At 53.2% G+C, this 27,343-nt stretch overlaps 2 protein-coding genes across 7 annotated transcripts in view; both read right to left on the reverse strand.

Annotated features, from left to right (window-relative positions):
• The window catches only part of PHYKPL (5-phosphohydroxy-L-lysine phospho-lyase), a 24,585-nt gene extending 10,000 nt beyond the window's left edge, over nucleotides 1-14,585 (reverse strand). For 4 of the 6 annotated variants that reach the window (XR_004029041.1, XR_004029040.1, XM_030808431.1 and 1 more), the window contains exons 1-8: nucleotides 14,257-14,585; nucleotides 13,178-13,296; nucleotides 11,681-11,840; nucleotides 7,133-7,207; nucleotides 6,417-6,504; nucleotides 6,223-6,339; nucleotides 4,627-4,709; nucleotides 4,127-4,352 (exon numbers count right to left, since the gene is read on the reverse strand). Coding sequence is in view for 4 of the 6 variants with exons in the window: in XM_030808431.1 (XP_030664291.1) it covers nucleotides 4,127-4,352; nucleotides 4,627-4,709; nucleotides 6,223-6,339; nucleotides 6,417-6,504; nucleotides 7,133-7,207; nucleotides 11,681-11,840; nucleotides 13,178-13,296; nucleotides 14,257-14,315 (927 nt within the window). In the remaining 2 variants the exon portion in view is untranslated. The remainder of the gene's footprint in view (nucleotides 1-4,126; nucleotides 4,353-4,626; nucleotides 4,710-6,222; nucleotides 6,340-6,416; nucleotides 6,505-7,132; nucleotides 7,208-11,680; nucleotides 11,841-13,177; nucleotides 13,297-14,256) is intronic. The other 2 variants (XM_030808432.1, XM_030808433.1) reach the window with 2 other exon arrangements.
• A 4,912-nt stretch (nucleotides 14,586-19,497) lies between these two features.
• COL23A1 (collagen type XXIII alpha 1 chain) overlaps nucleotides 19,498-27,343 on the reverse strand; it is a 348,083-nt gene continuing 340,237 nt past the window's right edge. The window contains exons 26-29 of the mRNA XM_030808513.1: nucleotides 24,299-24,352; nucleotides 23,999-24,085; nucleotides 21,126-21,164; nucleotides 19,498-20,582 (exon numbers count right to left, since the gene is read on the reverse strand). Coding sequence (XP_030664373.1) covers nucleotides 20,580-20,582; nucleotides 21,126-21,164; nucleotides 23,999-24,085; nucleotides 24,299-24,352 — 183 coding nt within the window. The 3' untranslated portion in view covers nucleotides 19,498-20,579. The remainder of the gene's footprint in view (nucleotides 20,583-21,125; nucleotides 21,165-23,998; nucleotides 24,086-24,298; nucleotides 24,353-27,343) is intronic.

Consider the following 27,343-nt stretch of genomic DNA (forward strand, 5'->3'; position numbering starts at 1 on the left):
TATATATATATATATATATAGTAAAAATCTAGAACAAACATCATCCTAAGTGGACAAATAAGCATTCCCATAAACTGGACAAGTACAAGGCAAGCATTGTCACTGCTTGTATTCAACTATCTGCTGGAAGTCTCTCACCCAGTATAATATGACAGCTACCATTATTTGGAGATGATATAATTGTTTACATAGACAAAAAACAACCAAAAAAAGTCTGCCTATGAATTATTAGAAATAATAGAGTTTAGCAAGGAGATAGATGTAAGATTAGTATAAGAAAGTATTTTATACATCAGCTGCAAACAATAGATATATAAAGACATTACCATTCATGATAAAACTATCAAATATCTAGGACTAAATCTAATGATGTGCAAGATCTTTATAGGGAAAATTATAAAACATAAATATACCATATTCATGGATAGGAAAAGGAATATTGTAAAGAAATCAGTTCTCCACGGCCTGGTGTGGTGGCTCACGCCTGTAATCACAGCATGTTGGAAGGCTGAGGTGGGTGGATCACGAGGTCAGGAGATGGAGACCATCCTGGCTAAGACAGTGAAATCCCGTCTCTACAAAAAGTACAAAAAACAAGCCAGGCATGGTGGTGGGCGCCTGTAATCCCAGCTACTCAGGAGGCTGAGGCAGGAGAATCGCTTGAATCTGGGAGGCAGAGGTTGCAGTGAGCTGAGATCGTGCTACTGCACTCCAGCCTGGGTGACAGAACGAGACTCCGTCTCAAAAAAAAAAAAAAAAAAGTAACGGAAAACACTGTAGTATGACGTGCACAAAGGATGTAATTGGATTTCTGATTCACATCGTGTACAAAAATAAACTCCAAATGGATTAAGGACCTATATGTCAAAACAAAATGTTAAAGGGCTTAAGAGGAAACATAAATGAATATATTTTATAACTTGGAGTAGGGAGAGATATATGAAAAACTCTGTCTATAAAACAAAATGATAGAGTTGACAATGTTAAAATTTAAAACTTTATAAATATGTAAAGGGAGTGAAGACAGGTTATAAACTGGATGAACATATTCACAAATACACAGTAGACAAGGGATTAGCATCGAAAATATAGGTATGTATGTGTTGGTATACACACACAAACAGACACACACATACAAACAGACACAAAACTCCCACAAATAAAATTAAGCACTGGTAACTCAATAAAAAAATGGGCAAAAGACACAAATAGGCATTTCTTTTTTTTTTTTTCTTTGAGATGGAGTCTCACTCTCTCACCCAGGCTGGAGTGCAGTGGCACAATCTTGGCTCACTGCAAGCTCCGCCTCCCAGGTTCACACCATTCTCCTGCCTCAGCCTCCCGAGTAGCTGGGACTACAGGTGCCCGCCACCATGCCCGGCTAATTTTTTCTATTTTTTAGTAGAGATGGGGTTTCACCGTGTTAGCCAGGATGGTCTCGATCTCCTGACCTCATGATCCGCCTGCCTCAGCCTCCCAAAGTGCTGAGATTACAGGCATGAGCCACTGCGCCCGACCACAAATAGCCCTTTCATTGAAGAGCAAACAAATGGTCAATAAACATATGAAGAGATACTTCATGTAAATTCTGAAATCAGGGAATGGCATATCAAGACCACACAAGCTACTGTTTTACGCTCCACTTGACTGGCAAAAATTAAAAGGCACTGAAGAAGATATAGGCCGGGTGCAGTGGCTCATGCCTGTAATCCCAGCATTTTGGGAGGCTGAGGTGGGCTGATTGCTTGAGCTCAGGAGTTTGAGACCAGCCTGGGCAACATGGTGAAACTCCATCTGTACCAAAAATACAAAAAATTAGCTGGGCATGGTGGCATGTACCGGTGGTCCCAGCTACTCGGGATGCTGAAGTGGGAGGATCACTTGAGTTCTGGAAGTAAAGGCTGCAGTGAGCTGAGATTGCCTCACCGCACTCCAGCCTGGGTGACAGAGTGAGACCCCGTTTAAAAAAAAAAAAAAAAAAAAAAGAAGAATGCCAGATGCAGTGGCTCATGCCTGTAATCCCAGCGCTTTGGGAGGCTGAGGCAGGTGGATCACCTGAGGTCAGGAGTTCAAGAGCAGCCTGACCAACATGGAGAAACCCCATCTCTACTAAAAATACAAAATTACCCAGGTGTGGTGGCACATGCCTGTAATCCCAGCTACTGGGGAGGTTGGGGCAGGAGAGTTGCTTGAACCCGGGAGGCAGAGGTTGTGGTGAGCCAAGATCACGCCACAGCACTCCAGCCTGGGCAACAAGAGCAAAACTCCATCTCAAAAAATAAAAAAAATAAAAAAAAAAAAAAAGATATACACTATATACACTACTGGTGGGGTGTTAACTTGTGAACTACTTTAGAAAACAAATGTCATTATCTTTTAAAATTAAGGGTGAACACATACCATCTGAGCCAGCAATTCCACCCTCAGGTACAGTCCTAAGAAAAACTCTTGCTACATGTTCAACAGAGACTTATGAAAACTGTTCAAAGCAGCACTGTTCATAATTGCAAAAAAAAAAAAAACATGGAACAACCTCAAAGCACATCAATAGTAATGGATGACTGAACTGTGGTTCATTTATACAAAGATTATAGAGCAAAGCAAATGAACTTCAGTGACAGGCAATAGGGAGCATTCTTAGTGATATGTTAGTAGAAAAAAAAATCCCCAGAGTATATACAGCATGATAGACTTCATATAAAGTCAAAAAACAACTAACTAATATGGGATTGCGAGTGATGGTTACCATGGTTATTCAGTGAAGGGTGGAGGAGGCAATAAGAGGGAACTGGGGGAAACATCTGGAGAGATGCATGATATTATCAAGGTCTAAGCTTTCATTAGGGATGCTGGCTTCCCAGGTGCTTAGAACATTAATAAACGTTAACTGAATAACTAGAAGAGGGCTATGCACAGACAGATCTTGAGAGTCTTCCATGAACCAAGGATTCTATCTAATTATGTACACTTGAGGGTCAAGTAAAACAAAGAAATAAACAAAAGTCAGGATGCTGCTCCACTGGGCCTTTGTTGTTCCTCTTACACAACCCACTTGATTTCCCACTCAGCCTTCCAGACTGAGATCTAGTCTTGCCTCCTCTATGAAGCCTCCACTGCTTGTCCCACAGCTCTTCACCCACCTCTTGCCAGGGATGTCGTTTGTGCTCTCACAGCACCGTGAACACACTTCTACTGTCATCCTCCACGCTGGCATCACCATGTGTCTGTGAGCCTGTCTTTCCTGACAGCTTGTCTGAGGCTCTATGTGTCACGTCGACACAGAGTGATGGTTTTTGGCTGAATGCACCAAAGTGTCACTTCCCTCACCCCTAAGGACATTATCTTGCCTTATCTATCTTGCCAAGTCCTGACATGTTTCAGTCCCCAATTCAAACTGGCTCTTTTTGAGGAACTTACAGTGAATTCTCAACCCTCTGTCCCTGCCCTTCCTCCTCTGGGCCTCCTCTTCTCCTCCCTGGACCAGTCGGCCTTCCTCCAGTTCTTTCTCCACACTGAGCACCAGAGATCCTGCCAAAGGGTACTCTCTCTGGGATTAAAATCCTCCTGTGGTCCTCACTCTTCAAGAGCAGTGCAGACTCCTCGACTCTTTCCTGTGGGGCTCCTGCTGCCTGCCATGGTCCTCTCACCTACCCTGCAACTGCTGCCTCAGGGCCACTGAATACGCCATGTATCAGCTTCACTCAGGGAAAGCTCTTAACCCTGTACCCCAAAGACAGGGAGCCACTGCAATGTGAACTCTGCTCCGAGATCATGTGTTACCCAAGCACACCGCACTCCTCACAACTCTTAACCAGCTCAAGTTCCAGCACCTGACACGGCCTGGCACAGAATGGGTGGCATCTGCTGGAAGGAAGACAGGGACTCATATTTTTGTATATATTTTATAAGACAAGGTCCCTTGTGACAGCTTTTGGATTGACAGTAATTTTAAAAGATGTTTTATGTTTTCTTACCTGACCTGGCTATAATCTCCTTAAGGACAGCGTCTTGGAAGTGTGTGCTGGGCACAGTGCTAGCCCTGTAGCCTTTGCTGACTGAGGACAGGCTGATCACCGGGGGCCTATCAGAACCCATGTTGCTCCCTTGACTTAGGGCTGTCACTCACCGTGTTGAAGTACTCAACGCCGGTGGCTTCAAATGCCCTCGCCACAGGCTGGGTTGTGGCCACGCAGGCAACAGGGTGGCCATTGCCAATGGACTTGCCCATGGTGACGATGTCAGGGACGAAGTCTTTTCCCTGGAGCTGGAAGGCCCAGAAGTGCTTGCCTACTCGGCCAAAGCCAACCTGGATCTCATCTGCAACAAAGACCCCTCCGGCCTTGCGGATGTGCCTGTGGCAGAGGAGATGACTGACACGGGGGGGGCTGTGGTTGAGAGGGATAAGATCAGGAGCCAGGAGGTCTCGGGGCTTTGCACCCTGGCTCTGCCAGTAGTGAGGTGGGGACCTTGGGCAATGGCTGGCCTTCTCTGGGCCATTATTTCTTTAAGGGCTTTGTCTCAAAATTCTGGCAGTCAGGCCAGGCTGAGGTTGGGATTTGGACCAGAGGTTGGAAAACCTCATTAGACCCCTGCCCTCCCTAGGGCAGATCCCGCCCACCTACTCACTCTGCCACTTGGGAGAAGTAGCCAGCAGGGGGAATGATCTGCCCTCCCACACTGGGCAGAGACTCGGCGAAGAAAGCTGCAATCTGTGAAGAGATGGACATTGGGAACACGACCATGGGGGTGTGCAGTGACCGGCTTAGCGTGCCCTGCTAGTGCTGGCTTAGTCCAAGCAAGACAAGTCACCATCAGTGCTGCACCCCTACTTTGGGTTCCATGTTACATCTGAAGGTTTGTGACTCAGTTTTCTCTCAGGCCTCCAGCCAGCTCTTACCACCTGGATGCCTCCAGGCCCCTAGTACTTGGCATGCCCCAAACTAAATGCACTGATTTTTCCACCATAAGCCAGTTCCTTCCCTGTCCCCCATTTTTGATCCACGCCTCCTCCCTCAACCCATCGGTCAGCACTGCCCAAGGATTCCACCTCAGCCCCCTCTCTAAACCTACTCCTTGCCCTCTGCCTGGACATGCCTGCCTCCTGCAGATCTGCCTGTTTCTTCCTTGGACTCCTGCAGAGGTCTTCTAACTGAATGCCTTTTCCAGTCCATCCTCCACATGGCCACCAGGGTGATGATCCCTCAGGCCAGAGAGCTGAGCATGTCGCTGTTGTTTAAAACCCCTCAGTGACCCCTTCTGCATATGGCAAGGATTTCCCAACTGTGTTCTGCCTTACAGGTGGGAGGGCAGGGCCAATGCGATGGGATAGTGGTCCCCCACACCTGTTGTAATCAGAGCAATCTCTTTTAGGTTTTATAGAAGTGGTCGCAGAGCACCTGTAACACACAGGCAAGGCTTCCCTGGTCGGGTTCTGCTAACCTTTCTGGCCCCACAGGCTACCTTTCTTTGTCGTATCTCCTGTGTCTGGCTCTGTCACTCCTTCAGTGAAGCCTTCAGAGAGCCCTCACCTGTCGCCAACAGTCTTCCCTCTGTTGTCACCGTGGGTAACACACCCCTCTCTCTCATGTCTGCGCCTCCACTCCATCTCCACCATACTGCCCCTGTCAGGTCTCCCCACAGCTCACTTGGGGCCTACTGGCCACTTCACGGTCACCTGACCTCAAGCCACCCCATTCAAATCTATCCTCCACATAGCCCTGGAGTCAGAGAGCAGCCCCAGCCCCAGGTCTTAGCGCTCTCCCACTTAAGGCTCTGGTGGTTCCCGGGGGCCTCCAGGGCAGAACTGCAGCTGCTCAGCATAGTTCTGGTGCCCTCTGGCATGTGGACCCTGCCTGCCTCTCCAGGATCAGCTCCTGGCCACACATTCACACGGTTCCTCAGCCACTCATTGGGATGCCCTTCCTCTGCTACTCCCTGCCCCACCTGGAGTGGCTGACCCCTACTGTGTCAGAGAGCACCTCCTCCAAGGACCCCTCTTGGTATCTCCCAAGGCCTGCTCAGGCTCTGGCTGCCTATCACGCCCATGCTAGGCAGTGCACTCAGACTCTCTGCTGAGCCCAAACTGCCCCTATCCCAGATTCCTGGAGGGCAGGGCCTCGTTTGGTTTTCTCTCCGGGTTCCCAGCATCTAGCACAGTGGTGGTGACAACAATGGAGGTGACATTCACTGTTTGCTGGATTGGACAGGCGCAGACATGGTTACCTTCCTGCCCTTCTCCTGTGCACTGCTGACCAGATGTTTCACCTCGTTGGCATAGGCCATAGCTGGGTTGGGGTGGTCCTCCCGGTAGGGGCCCCGGTAGGTGTCTGGGAGAGGTGCCTGTGAGGAGTGACAGCACCATGTTATCCGGGCTTGGGGACAGGCACCGACCTGTTGTTGAGTTGGGCAGTGCATACCACGTGGACCCACTCCTTCTGGCCATCCAGGTTGGGGAACTTGTAGGGACTGATGTCAATCAGGGAGCTCAGGTGACCGTGATACGCACTGGGGAGGAGAAGGGAGGGTAGGCTCGGGTCCGGGCAGCACCTACTCCCTGGCCAAGTCTCACCATCGTCTCCCCACCCCTGAAGACACACAGGGGAGGCCAACTTTCCTGACAGAGCCCCCAAGTTCTTGGGCTGGGAAAGAGCACACGCTTTGGGGTCAGCGACACTTCTTGCAAGACTGCTGACTGGCTATGTGACAGCAGCTCATCATTTAACCTCTGTCGGTTGTTTTCTCTGCTGTGAAATGGGGTGGGAGTTCCTCCTCCTGTTTACAATGAATCTTAAATGTGTTAATACTGTCAGCCTCGGCTTTCTTTGTACACATCACATACTCAATTCACGGGAGCTACTGCTGGGGTAGTTTGAACATGTAAAATGTTGTGGGACCACCTTTGAGTCTCTTACAAAGCACACTCTGCTCCCCAGAGCTGCCTTCCCAGAATGGTGGCCCAGGGTGACAGAGCCTCTGGGAGGCCTCAGGCCTGGTCCTCTGCCTGCCACGCTTGTCTTCAGTAGCCCAGGCCCCTTATCCTCCCCGCCTAAGGCACCCAGAGTCCGTCTCATGGATCACCAAGAAGCCTGTGGGCCAGGCTTCTGGGAACGGTAGGGCTGTGAGTTGCACTTACTGATCTAATACCACCACGTCCTGGTGTCCTGTGTAGTGGCGAGCCAGCCTCAGGGCCAGGTCATTGGCTTCTGACCTATGACCGAAAAGGTGGGCATGACTGAGAGAGTAGTCCAAGAGCTTCCCAGAGAGAAATGCTGAGGGCAGGAGGACCCTTCCAGCAGCAAGAAGATTCTCAGGACATCAACTAGTCAGTCACTTGCTTGTTTGTTTGGTATATATCAAATGCCTCCTATTTACTAGAAGCTGGGGAAAAAAGAGTAGGTAAAACAGACACGGCCTTGGCCCTCCTGGAATTTACATTCTCGTATGTGTCATGAAAGTTGTTTGGAAAAAACTCAAACCATTGTTTTCCCTCTGCTTTCACACTACAACAATCAACACAGAAGACTTCTGTGACTCCAAAAAATATGTAAGGATTTCTCCCCACCAGCAGGCAAGCAATCAGTTCTGCAGCGGACACCAGCTGGGTGTCCTCCAATTCAATTCCAACACTATCTACCTAGAGACAGCATCAGATCCCACAGCATGAGGGCTCAATGCCCAAGACTGCCCCACAGCCCCCTGGGCACCAGTAGCAAGTCTGGGCCTCTGGAACTTCTTTTTTTGTAGAGATGGGGTCTCACTATATTGCCCAGACTGGAGGCTCAAGCATTCCTCCCACCTCAGCCTCAAAGTACTGGAATTACAGGCATGAGCCACCATGCTGGCCACCTTTGGAACTTTTTATTTTTTGCGACAGTCTCACTCTGTTGCCCGGGCTGGAGTGCAGTGGCGCGATCTCAGCTCACTGCAGCCTCTGCCTCTCAGGCTCAAGCAATTCTCCTGCTTCAGCCTCCCGAGTAGCTGGGATTACAGGCACCCACCACTACGCCCAGCTAATTTTTTGTATTTTTAGTAGAGACAGGGTTTCACCATGTTGGCTAGGCTGGTCTCAAACTCCTGATCCACCCACCTCGGCCTCCCAAAGTGCTGGGATTACAGGCGTGAACCACCGCGCCCGGCCCACCTTTGGAACTTCTGAGCGACTGGCTTCAAGTTGAGGTTCCTACAATTCCCTCTGTAGGTTCAATTTGCTGGAGTGGCTCACAAAACTAAGGGAAATACATTTACTGGTTTATTATAAAGGATATTACAAAAGACACAGATAAAGAGATGCATAGGGTGAGGTATGAAGGAAGGGCATGGAGCTTTGTGTGCCCTCCCTGGGCGCACCACCCTTCTAGAACCTCTGTATGTTCAGTTATCTGGAAGCTCTCTGAATCCAGTCCCCTTGGTTTTTATGGAAGCTTCATGACAGCAGCATTCCTTCTACCAGGATATGGGGTGGGACCCTCTCTGGAATGAGAGTTTTATGACCCACCATCAGAAAGGTGGGGAAGATTAGAGTCCTGTCTTGGGCAGGTAAAAGGAAGGGCAGGAGGTTAGAGTGATTGTCTCCTGAGGCCTGACACACCCGATGTTGTAACAAAAGAGTGTAACAAGGGCTGTGGGAGTTATGAGCCAGGAACTGTGGACGAAAATGAATGTGTGTGTACGTATACATGTGTGTCTGTATTTATGTATATATGTGTGTATATATAAATACACACACACACACACACATACGCCACCACAAAGCCAAAAAAGAAAAAGTGATCATTTTTCTAAATGCTACGATGGATGCCCTGGGAGAGTGAGCCAGAGGGGGCATGTTTATGGGCTGAGCTGCACCCCCCACCCCCAACTTCTGTGTTGAACCCCTAATCCCCAGTAGCTTGGAATGGCCCATATGTGAACGGGTATGGAGATAAGAGAGGTGATTACATTAAAATAAGGCCGTCAGGGAGCCCCTAATCCAATCTAACCAGTGTCCTTATAAGAGAAAATCTGGACACACAAAGAGACACCAGGGACACCTGCACTCAGAAGACCAACCAGGGCCATCTCCAAGCCAAGGAGAGAGGCCTTAGAAGAAACCAACCCTGCCAACACCTTGATCTTGGACTTCCAGCCTCCAGGACCGTGAGAAAATAAATGTCTCTTGTTTAAGCCACTCAGTCTCTGGTATTTTCTTATGGCAGCCAGGGCAGACCAACACAGAGGGTCAGGGGAAGCGTCTACAGGGAGGTAACTTGTGTACTGAGTCTTGAGGGAGAAGTTTCCAGGCAGATGGAGCAGCATGCACCAAGGCCTTGTGAAGGAAAACAGCTCAGTGTGCTCAGGGAACCAGGAGATGATGAGGGAGGCCAGGGCCTAAGGAGGGCAGGGTAGGACAGGAAGTGGGGAGACATGCAGGGGACACATGCACAGGGCTGGGAAGGAGCCACTGAAGAGTTTTAATGAGAAAAGGGACATGAGTCAGCTCTCATTTTAGGCGGTGGCCTCTGGCTGTGTCTAATGGAGTTGACAAGAATAAAAGTAGGAGAAGACCAAGGAGGAGGACGCCAGGTGAGAGCAGGTGGTGGCCATGGAGATGGAGAGGTGGAGGGAGTTAAGAGGCATCGTGGAGATGGAGGAGGCAGGATTGATGCAGGACTGGGGAGTGTGTGGTTTCTGCCTGGAGCTGATATAGGTGGTGATGCCCTTTACAAGGCAGATGAGCGGGGGTGAGTGGGGACAGCCTTCTTGGGCAGGTGAGGGAGAACAGTACCATGGTCCAATCAACCCCTGCCCTTTTGAACACATGAAGCTGGAGATGTTTGTCAGATGTCACAGGGGTAGTTAGAACCTCGAGTTGGAACACATGGGACATGTCTGGGCTCAAAAAAATTTGTGAGTTACCAGCACATGGATGCTATGTAATACCAAGAGAATGGAAGAGATCACCTGAGGAGAGGGCTCGGACAGAGAAGTGGCCCAGGATCAGCCCCAAGGAACAGTGGAGGAATCAGCAAAGAAGACAGGGAAGGAGTGGCTAGAGAAGCTGGTAGAAAACAGGAGAGCACAGCGCCCTGGAAGCAAGAGGAGAGAGCACTTCCGGAGAGTGGTAACTGTCAATTACTGCTGGGACAGAGTAAGACAATGCAGCAAAGTGATTGCTTTGGATGTGGCAACATGGAAGCCACTCGAATCCACACAGAATAAAGCTGGTGGCAGAGAATGCCCCTCCTCCACCACTGCTGAGGAAGCACCAGCTCCCTGCTCTTTCCAGAGACTCCAGCTCTTGACATGGGAAATGTCTGGGCTCAAGTTCCTTTCTTTGAACTGCTGTTACCCTACCTATAAAATGAAGATGGTGAATTCTACTTCCTAGAAATTATCTGGGGGGCAGATGTCTGTACTGTGTGAGTGGCCACAATAATCATTACTATAATTCAACGCCACCACCTATGATTTGTTGGAATGTTCTGTCCCAGATACACTGTAATCACCCACCTGTTTGTCTCCACTGCCGATCCTAGTGTGAGCTACCATAACCTTTCACCTGGCCACTGAACTGGCACCTAACAGTGTCCACTCTTGCACTCCATTCCCTGTAAGACATCATTTCCTGATTAAAGCCTCTGATAGTTTCCCAACGCTCTTAGGATAAAGACAGCTTCCTCACTTGGCGGAGAAGGCCCTAGGTGATGTGCCCTTTTTGCCTCCCAACAGCTCACAGCCTCTGCTTTCCCTTAGTGGACTTCTTTCAGTTCCTTAAGTGTGCTGGGTACCATATCCCTTCCTGCTGCAGGGCCTTTGCACAGGCAGTTCTGTGTGGTGACCAACCTTGACAAGAGTTTTGACGAGACTAATTTTTTTTTTTTTTTTTGAGATAGAGCCTCACTCTGTCCTGCAGACTGGAGTGCAGTGGTGCAATTTTGGCTCACTGCAACCTCCGCCTCCCAGGTTCAAGCGATTCTCCTGCCCCAGCCTCCTGAGTAGCTGGGATTACAGGCACCCACCACCACGCCCAGCTAAATTTTGTGTATTTTTAGTAGAGACGGGGTTTCGCCTTGTTGGCCAGGCTGGTCTCAAACTCCTGACCTCAGGTGATCCACCCACCTCGATCTCCCGAAGTGCTGGGATTACAGGCGTGAGCCATCGTGCCCAGCCTTGACGAGACTTCTGATGCAGTGGCAGCACCCTTCCTTCCTCCTCTTCTAGTTATCTCCTAGTCAGCTCTTAGCTTAACAGCCCTTCCTCAGAGAAGGTTTCCCTGTACCCCCAGGTCAGGTCCCCTCACTATTTCTAGGCCTCGCGATACCCTGTACGCTTCCTCCAGAGCCCTCCTTGCAATTCTGTATTTCTTTGAAGAATCACTTGCTATTTTCTTTCCTTACTGAGCAACCCACAGGCAGGGATTTTGGCTGTATCCATAAGGCAGAAATAAAGGAACATATTACCTCACTAAGCCCCAGCAATGATCCTAGAAAGGAGGTAATAACATCCTTCAATAAGAGACAAGGAAACCGGATCCAACAGAAAAAGCATCAGGGCCTACAGCCGGGAATCTCAGGAGCCTGGTGCAGTGGGGACTGCCTCTCCGAGTCCACACTCGGTTGGCTACACTACACTGGGCCCATGTGAGTGACTCTCTTTGTTACCATCTCACCCTCTTCCCGGGGGTTGGCCACAGTCCACTTACCCAGAATTCAGGAAATAGAACACACAGAGCTGCTCCGGCAGGGTCTCTGACAGCCTCTGCGCATAGTCCACGATGTTGTCATGCAGGTACCGGCTGTTGGTGTTGAGCACCTGGTTCTGTTCATGTGCTGCTCGGACCACGAGAGGGTGGCAGTGCCCAACTGGAAGAGGGCCACCTCCATCACACGGCTGGCTCCACTCAGCCAGTCCCACTGGGCCTCCCCCGGCCCCAAGCTATAAACCCAGCCAGAAGAGATGTAGTTTTAGAGGGAGAGGTAGAGAGAGGGGAGTCTGAAGGCAGAGCAGGGAGAGAGAAGCTGGTTCTGGAACGGCAGATCCAGGAATTCCTGAGATTCTGGCAGAAGGAAAGCTGCTTCAGGAGAAGAACCCTGTTTAGAAAGCCCATGTCTTTAAGGAGGCCTTTTTTTTTTTTTTTTTTTTTTTTTTTTAACAGGGCCTTACTCCGTCACCCAGGTTGGAGTGTAGTGGTGTGATCATGGAATTCACTGGAATTCACTGCATCCTCAAACTCCTGGGCTCAGTGGTCCTGCCACCTCAGCCTCCTGAGTAGGTGGGGCTATAGACACCAGTCACCATGCCTGGCTAATTTTTAAGTTTTTTTTTGGTAGAGACAAGGTCTCATTATGTTGCCCAGGCTGGAAGGCCTTTTGAGGCTTGCATGACAAAGGTGGGGTGGGGGATGACTGTCAACTGGTTTCACTTCACCAGCCAGGGGGGCTGGTGGTAATCTTGATTGTCAAAGGCCAAGGATAATAACAGTGAATATGTACTGAGAACTCACCAGGTGCCAGGCACATTCAGAGCAAGCTACCTAAATTAACACACTTAATTCTCCAAACACCTTAAAGTAGGTACCTAGTATCATTATGTCTTTTGCAGATAAGCAAACTGAGGCACAGAGAATTAAGTAACTTGCCCGAGATCACAAGTTAGTAAGTAGGGGACAGGGATTGGAGCCCAAGCAGTCTAAGACTAGAGTCTCTGCTTTTTTTTTTTTTTTTAACCTCAACTTCACTAATCTTCCATGCGCCTGCTGAGTCTCAGACTCCCTTTTTTTCCATCAGCTCTGGCAGCCCCATCAAGATGACTGAATTCCTACTTCAGCTCCCTTGCCTAGGGAGCCAATGGGGCTGAGATGGCCAATGGGGCTGAAGCACTGCCATGACCCCAGCACTTGGCCAGCACTGTGCTACGTTGCTGGTCACAGTTGGGCCATCTGCCACTTTGTGAGCTCATCATCAGTCCCAAGTGGAACTAGACCCACAGACCTAGATTGCTGACCCCTGCCGGTTTAGCACAGCTCCAGATTGCAGAATCCCACAGCTATATTGCAAAGGCTGAGCCTCCTCTGCATATTGACAGTGCCTCAATTCCACCCAGGTTCTCCACACCGCTCGGCAATCTCAGGTCACCTTGGGCCCAGGTTCACAGCATTGCCTTCCTCTCCTGCCCTGCCAGCCTGAGGTATGATACTGACCGTGCGCCACATTGTTGATGCAATCGATGTATTCTGCCCCCTGTTCATCGTACATGTACTGCCCTTGGGCCCGGACAATCTTAACAGGATCCTCGGGAAAAAAGAGTCTGCAGGAAGAGCTGTGGGGACAGGCAAGGAGTGGACAGCCATGTCTGAAGACCGAAAGGGTGAAGTCTACTCATCACAGGCCCCCGCCCACCCCTTCTCAGTTTCTGGGGGGAAACATGAGAGCTTGAAGGGCAAGGTGCTGCTTCCCTGCCTTGTCTCCCCACTCCACAGGTGGTGGCAAAGGAGGAAGCAGATGGGGTTAACAAGTTGCTGAAACTTAGAATTGTTTCTTAAAGCATTTTAAGCCTCTGTGGCCTCCTTGCTCATTTCTGCATGTGGCCACGTCAGCCTCCTGGATCCTGAGAAAAGGTGGCTGTCCCGTCCCACGGGGGCTCCGTAAGGCCGCGTGTCCTCGATGGGATGGGGCAGGGCACCAACATTAGGTGCCTGGCTTTCAGCCCTAAATGCTCCTTGCCAGCCACGCGGTCCTGCTGCCCCTCGCTGGGTGCCAGCCGTAAGCTCCAGTGGGAGGCTACCTCACCCACCGTCCCACCGAGGGCCCCCTAACAGGTCAAGTGTGCTGCCTGTGAACCGACTCCCCCGACTCTCCCTTGTCTGCCCTTTCAGCCCCCTCCCAGGTCACTCTCGAGCCAGGCCCAGGTGCTGCTGACGGGCCACCCTGGGTGAGGTCCTCTCACGCGCCAGGGTGAAGGTCTTCTCCGTGGTAAAGGCTGCCAAGCGAGGCTGACACAGCCGAATAGCGGTGAGGGCGGGGCCATCTCCTGAACTGGGCGGCCTGGAGACGGAGCTGTCGGGGAGGCGGCCCCGGAGACCACCCGCCGGGACTACCCAACGGCGCCGCCCGCCTCCCGGCCCTAGAAACTCCAGCGGGGCCGGGGCAGTGGCCGGACGGGCTGGGTAGTAGCGGTTTCCTAGCCGGAGGCGCGTGCGTCGTGCGTGCGTGCGTCGCGCGTCGTGCGTGCGCGTGCCTCTCCGCGCAGCCCCGCGCCACCCGCCGCCCGCCCGGGTACCTGATGAGCCGTTGCCTCCGGGCCAGGGTGTCGGCCTTCGGGCGCTGGTCTGCGGCCATGGCGGGTGGCTGTCAGTCGGTGCCGAGACGCCACGCGGAGACGTCGCCGCTCGGGCTGGGCCTCCAAGGCCCCGCCCCGGGCCCCGCCCCTGCCTGGGTCGGGATTTGAGGCTCAGGTTCGCACTCGGCCCCGACCCCAAGCGCCCGTGTTGCGGTGGTTCATTTCTTCGCTTGCTCACTGGGCCTGGCAGCCTTCCGGCCCGTGGTCGTCCCTTAGCAGTCCCGCGCAGGAACTCGAGCGCTGCCCAGTCTCTGGTTCCGGGACGCGCATCGGGCGCCGTCCCGCAGGCCCCGCCCCGCAGGCCCCGCCCCGCAGGCCCCGCCCCGCAGGCCCCGCCCCGCAGGCCCCGCCCCGCAGGCCCCGCCCCGCAGGCCCCGCCCCGCAGGCCCCGCCCCGCAGGCCCCGCCCCGCAGGCCCCGCCCCGCAGGCCCCGCCCCGCAGGCCCCTGCTACTTCCCTTCTGGGAAAGAGTACCGGACGACCCCGCCCCTGCTTCCGGCGCCCAGGCGGGGCTTGGAGCTCTTGCAGGCCTTCCCTGGGCCAGGCTCAGTCTTTGAGTCGCTTTGTGCATAAAATGGGATGAACTGTGAGGCCTAAGTGCGAGCATGTGACTGGTACCTCACCCGGGCCTCAGGGTGGGAGAAGCAGGTCCTAGGCTTTCCCAGCCCCATGAAGGGGCAGCAGGAAGGGCAGAAGGAGAGCCCAGGGTCCCTTCTGGGGCTGACCAAGGAGGTCACCATGGCCTTGACCTTCAGGACACCATAGTTCCTGCTAGAATCTAGGCAGGGTGAAGCGGGCGGGCTATATCAGCGCTGAGAGAATCATGCAGTGTTTGGGCAAGAAGAGAGGTTGGGAAGCCTCCTTGTGGTACATGTCCGTGACCCTGACGCCCGGAAAGGGAAAGGGTTTTGTTGTCAGACATGCAGCAAGGCTGCAGAAGCTGGACTCCTACTGAGGTCTTCTTGACTCCCAGCCCAGGGAGTGAGAAAAAAAGCCTCCCAAGGGGCTGGGATATGAGAGAAAAGCCCCCTCCTGGCGTGGGGCACTGGGGCTTTCTGCCTTGAAGAACCCTGGAACACGGGCCTGGGACTGCAGCCGATGCAGGCTGGGGCCGGGGAGGCTGCTGATTGTCCCTTCTTTCTGTCCACATCATGATTCCCAGGCCTCTGCTTCACTCCCTCATTGCTGATTTCTTCTTCTCTTCCCAATACAGTTGTAAGATGCATAAGGCATTTATGTATTTTTTTATTTTTTTGAACTCTTGACCTCAGATGATCTGCCTGCCTCGGCCTCCCAAAGTGCTGGGATTGCAGGCCGGGTGAGCCACCGCACCCGGCCGCTTAAGGCATTTATTAAAGAACATTTGGAGTTTCTTTTTTCTTTATTGTGTAAAATATACATAGCAAAATTTTACCATTTTAACCATTTTTAAGGATATAATTCAGTGGCAAAAGTACATTCACATCGTTGTGCAACCATCCCCACCATCCATGCAACAGGACTTTTTCATCTTCCTCAACAGAATGGAATTTCTTATTTTTAACTGTAAAGCTGAATTGAATATTTTACCTGATTTTTGGAAAAAATTCTTCCCAAATTAACTGCGAGGTTAACTGCTTGCGGCCTGTATTTTTTTTTTTTTTCAAGACAGGATCTCATTTTGTTGTTCAGGCTGGAGTGCACATTGCAGTCTCTACCTCCCTGGGATCATGTGATCCTCCCATCTCAGCCTCCCAAGTACCTGCTACTACAGGTGCATGCCACCATACCCAGCCTGTACTTCGTTTCTGAGGATCAAGACCTCACAGACCGTGTTTGTGTGTGTGTGTGTGTGTGTGTGTGTGTGTGTGTGTGTGTGTGAGTCCTATTTGGGGCCCACCTTTCAGCCCTGTCTTGCAGCCCAAACTCCAGCCACAACTGTGGCCCCGTGCAGCTCAGAGGAATCAGGTTGGCTCAGGGGCTTTTCCTGCTTTAAGGCAGAGGGTGAGAAGCTGTAGCTGGGCCCGGCTAACATCTCACCTGCTCCTGGGTCAAGAGGTGATACAGTTGGAGGTCAGACCAGGTTGAGCCATTTCCTGGGCCAGGAGTATCTTATAGCATGGCACAGGACAACACCAGGAGGCCTCACCTTCTTCCTGCTCAGAAAAGCCCACTCCTTGTCTCTGGCCCCGTGCCAAGCACTCATCTGTCCTTTATTTCATTCCTGGCCCTCTAGGCAATGGTGGAGACCAAGAGGGTAGGGGATGGAAGTGGCTGAGCCAGGATTTGAACCCAGGGCATGGTGTTTCTCAACAGGGTTCGCACCGGGATTCTTGTTGAGATGATTTGTCACTGGGTAGGATTGTCCTATGCATTTTAGGTGTTTGCCATCCCTGGCCCTGCCCCCTGAATGCCTGGGTGTCCCGCAATCATTGTGATAACCAAAAGCATCCCATGTATTTCTAGTGGTCTCCTAGGGACCAGGGGGAAAGAGACCTCGGTAAGTCCCCTTCAGATTCATCTATAAAAAGGGATAGTTATCCTTGTGGTTAGTTTAGCTGTCATGGGACACAGCAGGGCTCAGTAAATGTACTTCTCTGTCTTCCAGAAAGGGGTACTTTGAGGCTGTACTGCCTTTCTTGGCAGGAGGCCTGAGGCCCCCCAGTCCTTGAGGCTCAGCTGTGAAGCAGGGTGCTCCCCAGTGTCTCAGCTGGGACCTTGAACAAATCATTGATCCCTCTACCGCCTCTGTGCTCACCCCGGGCGCTTTGAGGACTCAGCGGACTCTAAATTTTTAAGCTTGCAGTTGAAACGTTTGCGGGCATTAGGATACAAGGTATAAGACCGCAAGGGGGCAGTAGTGGGCCAAGAATGCCCCATCCTGCCTAAAGGAGCAGGAGCGACCCCCTCAGAAGACTGGGGAAGTGGGGGAACACATGGCTTCTACCCCAACGAGGATCTACCTGCGTCACCCAGCATCATGGAGCTGCCTGTCAGATTCCATGTTCTGCCAGACGAGTTTCAGAAGGACATACCAGAGGACAAACCCAAGAGCCTAGGTGCAGTCCCCAGCCTGCCACTATGTCCCGGCTGTGCATCCCTGGCCAGGTGACTACTCTCTCTAAGCCTCAGTTTTCCCCTATGTAAAATGGAAATATCGACACCTATCACACAAGCCCTGGGCTTCGCAGGGCTGGTGAGGGGATCAAGTGAGGTTCCTGGATGGAGGAAGGAGGGAACTGTGAAGTGTAGCATGCAGATGGTGAGGTTATGCTGGAACTCCAGAGGAGGCATGGACACCCAGTGACCTCCATTCGTCATCACAGCCCCACTGTGTTTCTCTTCCTTTTCCTACTCCTGGCTTCCCTGTTGACCCAGACAACTGGCTGAGCGATGTGACCTGCCACTTATTGCCAGTTCCTTAGGGAGACGGAGGAGGGGACTGGATATATCCCTCCCTCCTTAGCCAGTGTGTGGCCGAGCCTCTTCTGCTTAGCAAGGCCACGTCACAGAAGTCTGAGGGTGACCACCCATACTGTGGCCTGCCCTGGGCCTCAGTCCTTGGCGACTGAGACACCATCAGTGCAGTGCACCACCGCCATCAGAGACACCATCATCACTGCAGGCCCTTCTTTTTTTTTTTTTTTGAAATGGAGTTTCGCTCTTGTTGCCCAGGCTGGAGGGCAATGGTGTGACCTCAGCTCACCACAACCTCTGCCTCCTGGTTTCAAGCGATTCTTCTGCCTCAGCCTCCCGAGTAGCTGGGATTACAGGCATGCACCACCACACTCAGCTAATTTTGTATTGTTAGTAGAGACGGGGTTTTTCCATGTTGGTCAGGCTGGCCTCGAACTCTCAACCTCAGGTAATCCGCCTGCCTCAGCCACCCAAAGTGCTGGGATTACAGGCATGAGCCACCACGCCCGGCCCATGGTTCTTCTTGTCTAGACCACCCTGGGTGTGCTTGGTTTTGTCATCTGTAAGAGGGTCTCTCTCTTAGTTGTTATAGGGACCAGCTGTGATGAGAGAATTGGGAACACTTTGCAGGACTGTGGCCATTGCTCAGCAGCCTTGGAGTCAGGAGGAGAGATGAAAATCAGAATTGAGGGTGCTTCTGGTGAGGGACACACCCTACATTCTTCGCATACTCTGCCCTGGATCCTCACAGAGCCACAATCTGACTGGTAAGTAGTGCCCTCTCCTGTCACAGCTGAGGTGGCAGTTTGCATTTTTTCAGAGGGCTGCAACAAGATCTACAATTCCGCATTTTCTCCTTGAAATATGATGTTGACACTTTCCCGTGGAGAGGTGGGGTCTAACTCTCCTCCCTCCACTCTTTCAGAAAGTGACACCACATGACTTCTGAGACTTGGCCCTAAAAGGTGACACAGCTTCCAACTGGCTGACCTGGGACAGTCACTTTGGGAATCCAGCCACCATGTGGGAGGCAGCCTGGGTCATGTGGAGAGGCCACAAGTAAGTTTTTGCCATCTGAGGTCCCTGCTATAGCAGAAGCAACCACCATGTGAGAGTCTGAGTGAGAAGCACCCACACTGAGCCCATTAACCACAGGCTGTACAAGAGAAATCGCAATGATTTTTTTTCTTTTTTTTTTTTAAAGAGAGGAATTTCTCTATGTTGTTCAGGCTGATCTTTAACTTCTGGGCTCGGGCAGTCCTCCCGCTTCAGCCTGCCCAGCAGCTAGGACCATAGGCACGCATCAACCCGCCCTACTAATGTTTTTTAATTCTTTACTTTTGGTAGAGATGGAGTTTCACTATGCTGCCAGCCTGGTCTCGAACTCCTGGGCTCAAGTGATCCTCCCACCGTGCCCTCCCAAAGTATGGGGATTAAAAGAATAAGCCACTGTGTCTGGCCAAAATGACCATTGTTTTAAGGCAACAGGTTTTGGAGAGATTTGCCAGCAGCAGTCTGGTAACCGCAATGGAGGAGCACACAGGGGCTCAGTCTGACAGGCAGTGACTTGCCAGAGGACGCAGCTGATGTGTGGCAGGACCAGGCAGTGAATCCGTGTCTTCCCAACTCCAAATCCCATCTTTGCCCTGACCCTGAACTTCCTCCTTTGGTTTCTGGGATGGCTCTTTCTCAAGGAGAGTCCCCTTTTCCCTCCCCACCCAGCAGTGGCCAGGATGAAACCACAGCCAGAGGTGCGCCAGGGGCAGTCCGCAAGGACAGGCACACCCAGACACACACTTGTGGTTTATTACACACAGTGATCTCCATCTACACAGAAATGGAACGCAGGCAGCCAGGATGGAGCTGGTTGCTGGGAACACTTGCTGGAGGTGGAAAAGCCTCTGGTGAGAGCGTGAGTGGGGCTGCTGGCAGCCCCCATGCTCGGGCCAGCTGGGAACCAGCCCTGAGCTTCGCTTTGCCTGCGCAGCCCATCTAGAGAGCCATTTTTGGCCAGAGTTCTGGGTGGGAGACTTGGGGCCAGTGAGACCCAGACTCTGAGTGGGAGGCCTGCCTCCCTGGGCCAGGCCATGTCCCATCTTGTCCCTCTCTGGGTGATATGGAAACAGAGACAGGAAGTAGCAGTCAGTACAGGCTGGGCCCCTCCGTCCCCAACACTCTGCTCCCTGGAGCTCTGTCCACATCACAGCGATCACAGAGCTCAGCCACTACTCCTGGCCAGAGGACATGTGCTCTCACGGCAGGCTGGCCTCCTGAGGCCTCCTGAATGCGGGAGGAGCTAGACCCTCTTGGGGGATTTCCACTCACTGCTCCCCAGGCCCAGCCGCAAGTGCTGGGCGAGTCTTGTCCAGGGGCCAAGTCTTGTCCAACTGTAGAGGCAGCTGGTTGTGGCTGAGTTTGGAGGCTGGTGAGGCCGGGAGCAGCAGCAGCCGCTGTTCCACCCCTGGATCTTCTTGGATAGGATGTGTCCCAGGGACTCCAGAGTTTCGGGGGGACAGGTTCTTACAGGGCAGTACCACAGCTGAGAGTCTCTCTGCTGATCAGGTGACTGAAGGCCCAACGTAGCATCTTTCTAGCCTTGCCCGAGCCAGGTGCTTCTACCTTCATCTCCTTCCTGGGAAAGCCCAGGCCCTAGGGTGCCCCTCAGGTACACATCTCCCTGGTCTGGCCTGTCCACTTTCCAGCAGCTTCACATGCTGGTGGCTCTGGGGCTGGGTGGGCACACTCTTGAATGTTAAAAGGCCACAGGTAGCGCATTCCATGAAAAAAGATCAATATATTACTGTTTTGTTTTTACAAAAATTAAAAATGTCCACACGGATCTGTACAGGTGTGAGCTGGGCCTGTGGGTCACTGGAAAAGGAGGAAGAGACTGAAGGTGATGAGGAGCCTGAGAAGCTCCGCCCCCATCCAGGCCACCTTGCTCTGGCATCCCCCATCCTGCTTATTTCCTTGGTAACAGGAGCAGACCCCTCCTATCTTCCCTCCCCCCACTCCCTCTCAGTGGGCTGGTTTGGACAATATCCCAGGAGGCACTGACGGCTTTGCCCTGCCTGGTCCAGGTGTCATTTGAGTCCATGTGACCCACAGGATGGGTTATACACCATCACCCAGGACCACAGCCCCACGCCTCAGATGCAAGATGGGAGAGTCAAAACCAGGGTCATGATGGGAAACTTGGCTATTCAGTCACTGTGCAGGAAGCTGCAGACACCCAGAGGTTTGAGTGACAGCACCCAGGCTCTGGGGCCCTCCCCATTCCCCCACCCTCCCCTGCCTCCCCATTCCCCCACCCTCCCCTGCCTCCCCATTCCTCCACCCTCTCCTGCCTCCCCATTCCCCCACCCTCCCCTGCCTCCCCCAAGCCTGCCCTGGAGACTCTTCCCTGCACGGTACCTTATGCCAGCAGCCAGGCACAGGCAGCCCGTCGGGGCCCTGGAAAGGAAGAAGGTTTCAGTGATGGGGATGGGGCCTGGGGAGCTCCTCTACACCCCACATGCCCTCCCCTGGTCTGTAGGGAGGTGCAGGCCAGGGAGCGGCCATGTGAGACTGCTGGGCCCCACTGAGGCAGGGCCACAGTGCCTCCTCTGTCCACCCAGGTAGTGGGGTCACGGGGAATGACGGCATCTCACTGAGCTTGTCCTTTTTTTTTTTTTTTTTTTTTTTTTGAGACGGAGTCTCGCTCTGTCGCCCAGGCTGGAGTGCAGTGGCACAATCTCAGCTCACTGCAAGCTCCGCCTCCCGGGTTCATGCCATTCTCCTGCCTCAGCCTCTCCAAGTAGCCAAGTAGCTGGGACTACAGGCGCCCGCCACCACGCCCGGCTAATTTTTTTGTATTTTTAGTAGAGACGGGGTTTCACCGTGGTCTCGATCTCCTGACCTCGTGATCCGCCCTCCTCGGCCTCCCAAAGTGCTGGGATTACAAGCGTGAGCCACCACGCCCGGCCTGAGCTTGTCCTGAGTGTGTTCCCTCTGTGCTTTGTGGGGACTGCTGTGCAGTGGGCAGGAACAGGAGGGCACTAGGAAGGGATGGGCATTGTGCCAGACACGCACAGGCTGGCCTGGGTCCTGCCGAGAGCTGTGTGGCTTCCTGCCTGATGTGACAGGGACTCTGGCTCCTCACCCTGGGGCCTGCAAGCTTTCAGGCCTTGGGCAGGAATGGCTCCTGGAGGGTTTTAAAGACAGCCCAGGAGTTGGCGTCCTGCTGCAGCCTGTGCTGGCCCTGGACAGGGGAGGCTTAGGTTGCCGGGGGTTGGGTCTGGGCCTGGGGTGGGGCTGTCTAGCGACACCTGTGGTGCCCACTGAGCAGCCAGACATAAGCAGGGTCCGGGTTTCCTCAGGCAGCCTGGAGGGTGGGGAAACTGGAGAGGAACAAAGACTGACTCATCGGGGACGCCAAGGCACAAAACATGTCATTCTGTTCCAAAGCACAGGCATGAGCCTCAGACACTGGGCATCCCCTGGAATATTCCCATGTGTTCACCAGGGACCAGGCTAGGGACCAAAGGGAAGGTGGGGAGGAGGGCAGAATGGAAAGGAAGGCAGAAGCGAGGAAGGCTGGGGCAGAGCTGAGGGCCCTGGCTGCCCCGAAGGCCCACACAGCACACGGCACACGGCACACGGCACACGGCACACCGCAGGCCAGACCGCCTACCGCAGGGCACGGCCCACTGCCCCTCGCAGGGCCCCGCCAGCCTGGTGCCCCTCTCCGGCCTCCGCAGGTGGGATTCTCCTGTTTCAAAGGAGACAAGGGCTTACTGATTTGGAGGGGAGTCCTGGGCCAGGGCCCGGAGCTGCGGGGCTGGGCCACCCTGCCCCTGCTGTCCCCGCCCTTTCTGTGCGCTGACCACTTCGCTCTTCAAGTCCTTTTCCCATTGACTTCTCAAAACTGTCCGAGGGGAGCGGTATCCCCCACTGCAGGGATAAGGACACTGAGGAACAGAGGCCAGAGGTCTGGGAGGGGGTCTCTAACTCTGGCACCGCTGGAGGTTGAGGCTGGCCTGCACACATCCCCGTGGAAGCCCGCTCCCCATTCCCGTGGCTGGAGTGGCCAGGTATGACTATCTGTCCAGTTTTAGTATGAAAACCCAGCTGTTTTGTTTTTCCTGTGTTTTCTGAGCTCAACCGGAAGAGTGTGACATGTAAACCCTCCCTACTTTCTAGGAAAAGGGAACTAGGCAGGGCACGGTGGCTCACACCTGTCATCCCAGCACTCTGGGAGGCCAAGGTGGGACAATCGCTTGAGCCCAGGAGTTCAAGACCAGCCTGGACAACACTGCAAGACCCCAGCTCTACAAAAATTAAAAATTAGCTGGGCATGGTGATGCACGCCTGTAGTTCTGGCTACTCAGGAAGCTGAGGCAGGAGGATCACTCGAGCCTGGGAGGCCGAGGCTGCAGTGAGCCATGATCGCAGCACGGCGCTCCAGCCTGGGCGACAGAGTAAGACTCTGTCTCCAAAAAGAAATAAAGGGAGCTGACTTTTGAATTGTGGTTGTTTCAGGCACTGGACACTGGGGCTGGTGGGCTACCAAACACCACTGAGAGAGCAGGGAAGGAGGTAAAGGAAGGGTGTGGAGGCAGGCAGAGGGGATGCGGGGAAGGGGGAGGTGCTGCCCCAGCCCAGAGAGACTCTTCTGGGAAGGAGGAAGGAAGGGGAGGGACAGCCAGCCAGAGAGGTCAGAGTGGTCCCACCATCTATGCTTGGGGAAGCTGAGTTTCAGCCCAGCTGGGCCTCAAGCCCAGTGGGAGTCAGACCCTGACTTCTACCCCAGGCAGCCAGAGCGATGGGGCTGGGCACCCACTGCCTCCGCCCCCAGCAGCAGCGTGTCTGTGCTAACTTTGGTTCCCTCCGCAGGGCCCAGCCCCCTCCCAGGGCACCGCTGGTGGTACTGATGACTCCAGGTAAAGCCCCTCCACTCCTGGTCTAGCCCCTGTCCACCTCCAGCCCAAGATGGCCCACAGTGGGTTCCTACTCAAGCCAGGCCTGTCCTGGGGGTGAAGAATGAGGGGCTGGGCCTCCATCTCTACAGAGGGGCTGGGTTCCCCGAGCCATGCCCATGGTTGGGGGTGGTTAGGACCAGAGCAAGGGGAACCGTGATGATGGCAGTAGCAGCAGCAGTAGCAGTGGCCCTGACAGTGAGGAAGGCCAGTGCGTGACCAGTGGGGCCTCTGGGACTTGCAGCTGAGCTCTGAGGACAGGGAAGATGTTGGTCTGACCCTGGCTGGAGGCCAAAAAGACCTGGGGCAGGGCCCTCCTCCGACACCTACCACAGGACACGGCTGGTCCAGGCCTGGTGGTCCCGGCTCGCCCTTCTGGCCCTTCACTCCTTTCCGGCCAGGGACTCCTCGCTCTCCCTGTGCAGGAGGGGAGATGGTGACATTGGCCATGGCTGCCAGGCTCAGGAACCTCCAACACCTCTCCGAGAGAAGTGCCTGGGGCCAGCCTCTCCCTGCCTCCCGCCCACCTGCCCGGCCTGGGTTCTCTCTGCCTGCTTCACCTGAGCCTCCACTCCCACCTGCCTCCTTCCCCCTTTCCTCCTGCCCCAGCTCCCGTCCAGCTGCCCTCACCTTCTCTCCACGCTCACTCCGATCTCCTTTCTCTCCTCGGGGTCCAGGGAAACCCTGACAAAAGGATTAGAGGCTAAACCCAAAAATGAGGCTGGAGGTTTGCCCCTCTGTTATCGGCTCATCTCTGTTCCTCTCCCATCCACATGCCCACTCCCCCCTCTGCATATTCGTGGCACACGCTGGCCTAGCCCCAGCTGTAGGTGATACACTGCTGGGTACAAGGCTGATGTAGGAAGAGCATGCATTTACGATGCCAGCTGGGCTTGCTCCAAAGTAATTGCTGGACACCAACACTCAGGCAGAGCTGCTGGCAAGGGGCTGTCTCTCACATCACAGACACGGCTGGCACTGGTCTAGGCTTGGCTGGGGACAGAGACCCCGGAAACCATGGAATTTATGTCACTGTCTGATGGGATGAGAAATGGTGACCTCTGTTCTGTGACCTTGGCTCAACTTCCTGCACACCCATCTGTCCATTCATCTATCTGTCCATCCACCCAACCAATGTGGCTTAACATCCACTAGGAACCGGGCTGTCGGCTGGACACTGGGGACAGACGATTGGATTCATTATGGCAGAGCATGGTGGCTCACGCCTGTAATCCCAGCACTTTGGGAGGTCGAGGCAGGCAGATCACCTGAGGTCAGGAGTCTGAGACCCACCCTGGCCAACATGGCGAAACCCTAAAAAACACAAAAATTAGCCGAGTGTGGTGGTGCGCGCCTGTAATCCCAGCTACTTGGGAGACTGAGGCAGGAGAATTGCCCGAACCTGAGAGGTGGAGGTTGCAGTGAGCCGAGATCACATCACTGCACTCTGGCCTGGGCGACAGAGCGGGACTCTGTCTCAAGAAACAAACAAACAGGCTGGGCATGATGGCTCCTGCCTATAATCCTAGCACTTTGGGAAGCCAAGGCAGGCAGATTGCCTGAGCTCAGGAGTTCAAGACTAGCCTGGACAACACAGTGAAACCCCATCTCTCCTAAAATATAAAAAATTAGCCGTCCTAGCGGCGTGCACCTGTAGTCCCAGCTACTTGGGAGGTTGAGGCAGGAGAATCAATTGAACCCGGGAGACAGAAGTTGCAGTGAGCCGAGATCGTGCCACTGCACTCCAGCCTGGGTGACAGAGTGAGACTCCATCTCCAAAAAAGAAAAAGAAAACAATTTTAAAAAGAGAATTGGATTTGACATGGTCCCTTGTTCATGTGTAATGGGGCAGGCAAGAGAGTGCTGATGACAGTGAATGCTCTGTGACAGAGGTGTGAAATAGGGGTGGTGGGATTCTGGGGGGAAGGGCTGTTCTATCACAGGTGGGGGTCAAGGGGAGTTTCTCAGCACGGTCCTCATTACAGCTGGGCCTGCTGGGGTTGAGGAGAGGCCTGGCATTTGCCAGGTAGAGCAGGTGGGCATGGCTTTGAGATACCACCCTGAGAACCAGGCCTCCTAGAAGGCAGCTGTGGCCACATTCATGGTGGCATGGAGTCTCCTTAGCTCCACCCCCAACTGGGCCCAGAGCCTGCAGGTGGTTCAGCATTGTCCTCTCTCATCCGTTCCCATTGATGGAGCCCAGCCCCCACGTCAGAGACCCAAGCTACAGCTCTTCCTTTCCCTCCCCCACAGTTCCTCTCCCAGGTAATGGTCTGTTTTTTTGAGACGGAGTCTCGCTCTGTTGCCCAGGCTGGAGCACAGTGGCGTGATCTCGGCTCACTGCAAGCTCCACCTCCTGGCCTCACGCCATCCTCCTGCCTCAGTCTCCCGAGTAGCTGGGACTACGGGCACCTGCCACCATGCCTGGCTAATTTTTTTTTTTTTTTGTATATTTAGTAGAGACAGGGTTTCACCGTGTTAGCCAGGATGGTCTCGATCTCTTGACCTCGTGATCCACCCGCCTCGGCTTCCCAAAGTGCTGGGATTACAGGCGTGAGCCACCGTGCCCAGCCGGTAATGTTCTCTTTTTAAAGTCTAGGGTGGACACCAGAGTCCTTGCAGCCCTGCATCTGGTCCTATGTCCCTCAAAATAGCTACCCGATTTTCCTGAGAACAACCTCCCTTCTCACAACCCATTGATTCCACCCCAGTCCATGGTCTGACTAGTCAGGGCACTGCATTCCTATGGCTAAGTGACAGTTCAGAGTTGACCTAACTGGGACCAGGGAGAGCCCATGAAACTTCCTGCAGAACACTGGAGTGAGTCAAATTTTCCTTCTTCTTAGTTCGGGCCTGGGAGGATGCTGGTCTCGAGCTGCTGGCTTTACCTCACCACCACGTGGAACTTGATTTCCACAGGGAAAGCAGACAAGACAGGGTGAAAGGCTGAGTTGTGTTGACACAGTTGAGCCCTGGATCCATGTGTTGAACCTCCAGATTGTTCAGTTATAAGTAATTTTAAGCCAGTTTAAACTATGTTTTCTATGTATGCTACCAGAAGAGACTTGATATAATCAGCCTGGGCTAATACTTCCCTTCCTCTTCTTCTCAAATTACTGCTCTAGCTAAAGCCTTATTATCTGTCACCAGGATATTACAACAGGCTCCTCACTGCTCTCTTCACTTCCCTGCTACAATGCATCATCCATCCATCCATCCATCCCTCCACTGCCATCATCATCCATCCATCCATCATCTATCATCCATCCATCCATCCATCCATCCCTCCACTGCCATCATCATCCATCCATCCACTCATCATCTATCATCCATCCATCCATCCACTGCCATCATCATCCATCCATCCACTCATCATCTATCATCCATCCATCCACTGCCATAATCATCCATCCATCCACTCATCATCTATCATCCATCCATCCATCCATCCCTCCCTCCACTGCCGTCATCATCCATCCATCCACTCATCATCTATCATCCATCCATCCATCCATCCATCCCTCCACTGCCATCATCATCCATCCATCCACTCATCATCTATCATCCATCCATCCATCCATCCCTCCACTGCCATCATCATCCATCCATCCACTCATCATCTATCATCCATCCATCCATCCCTCCACTGCCATCATCATCCATCCATCCATTCAT

Source organism: Nomascus leucogenys, unplaced genomic scaffold (assembly GCF_006542625.1).
Source record: "Nomascus leucogenys isolate Asia unplaced genomic scaffold, Asia_NLE_v1 Super-Scaffold_3019, whole genome shotgun sequence".
NCBI classification, from domain to species: Eukaryota; Metazoa; Chordata; class Mammalia; order Primates; family Hylobatidae; genus Nomascus; species Nomascus leucogenys.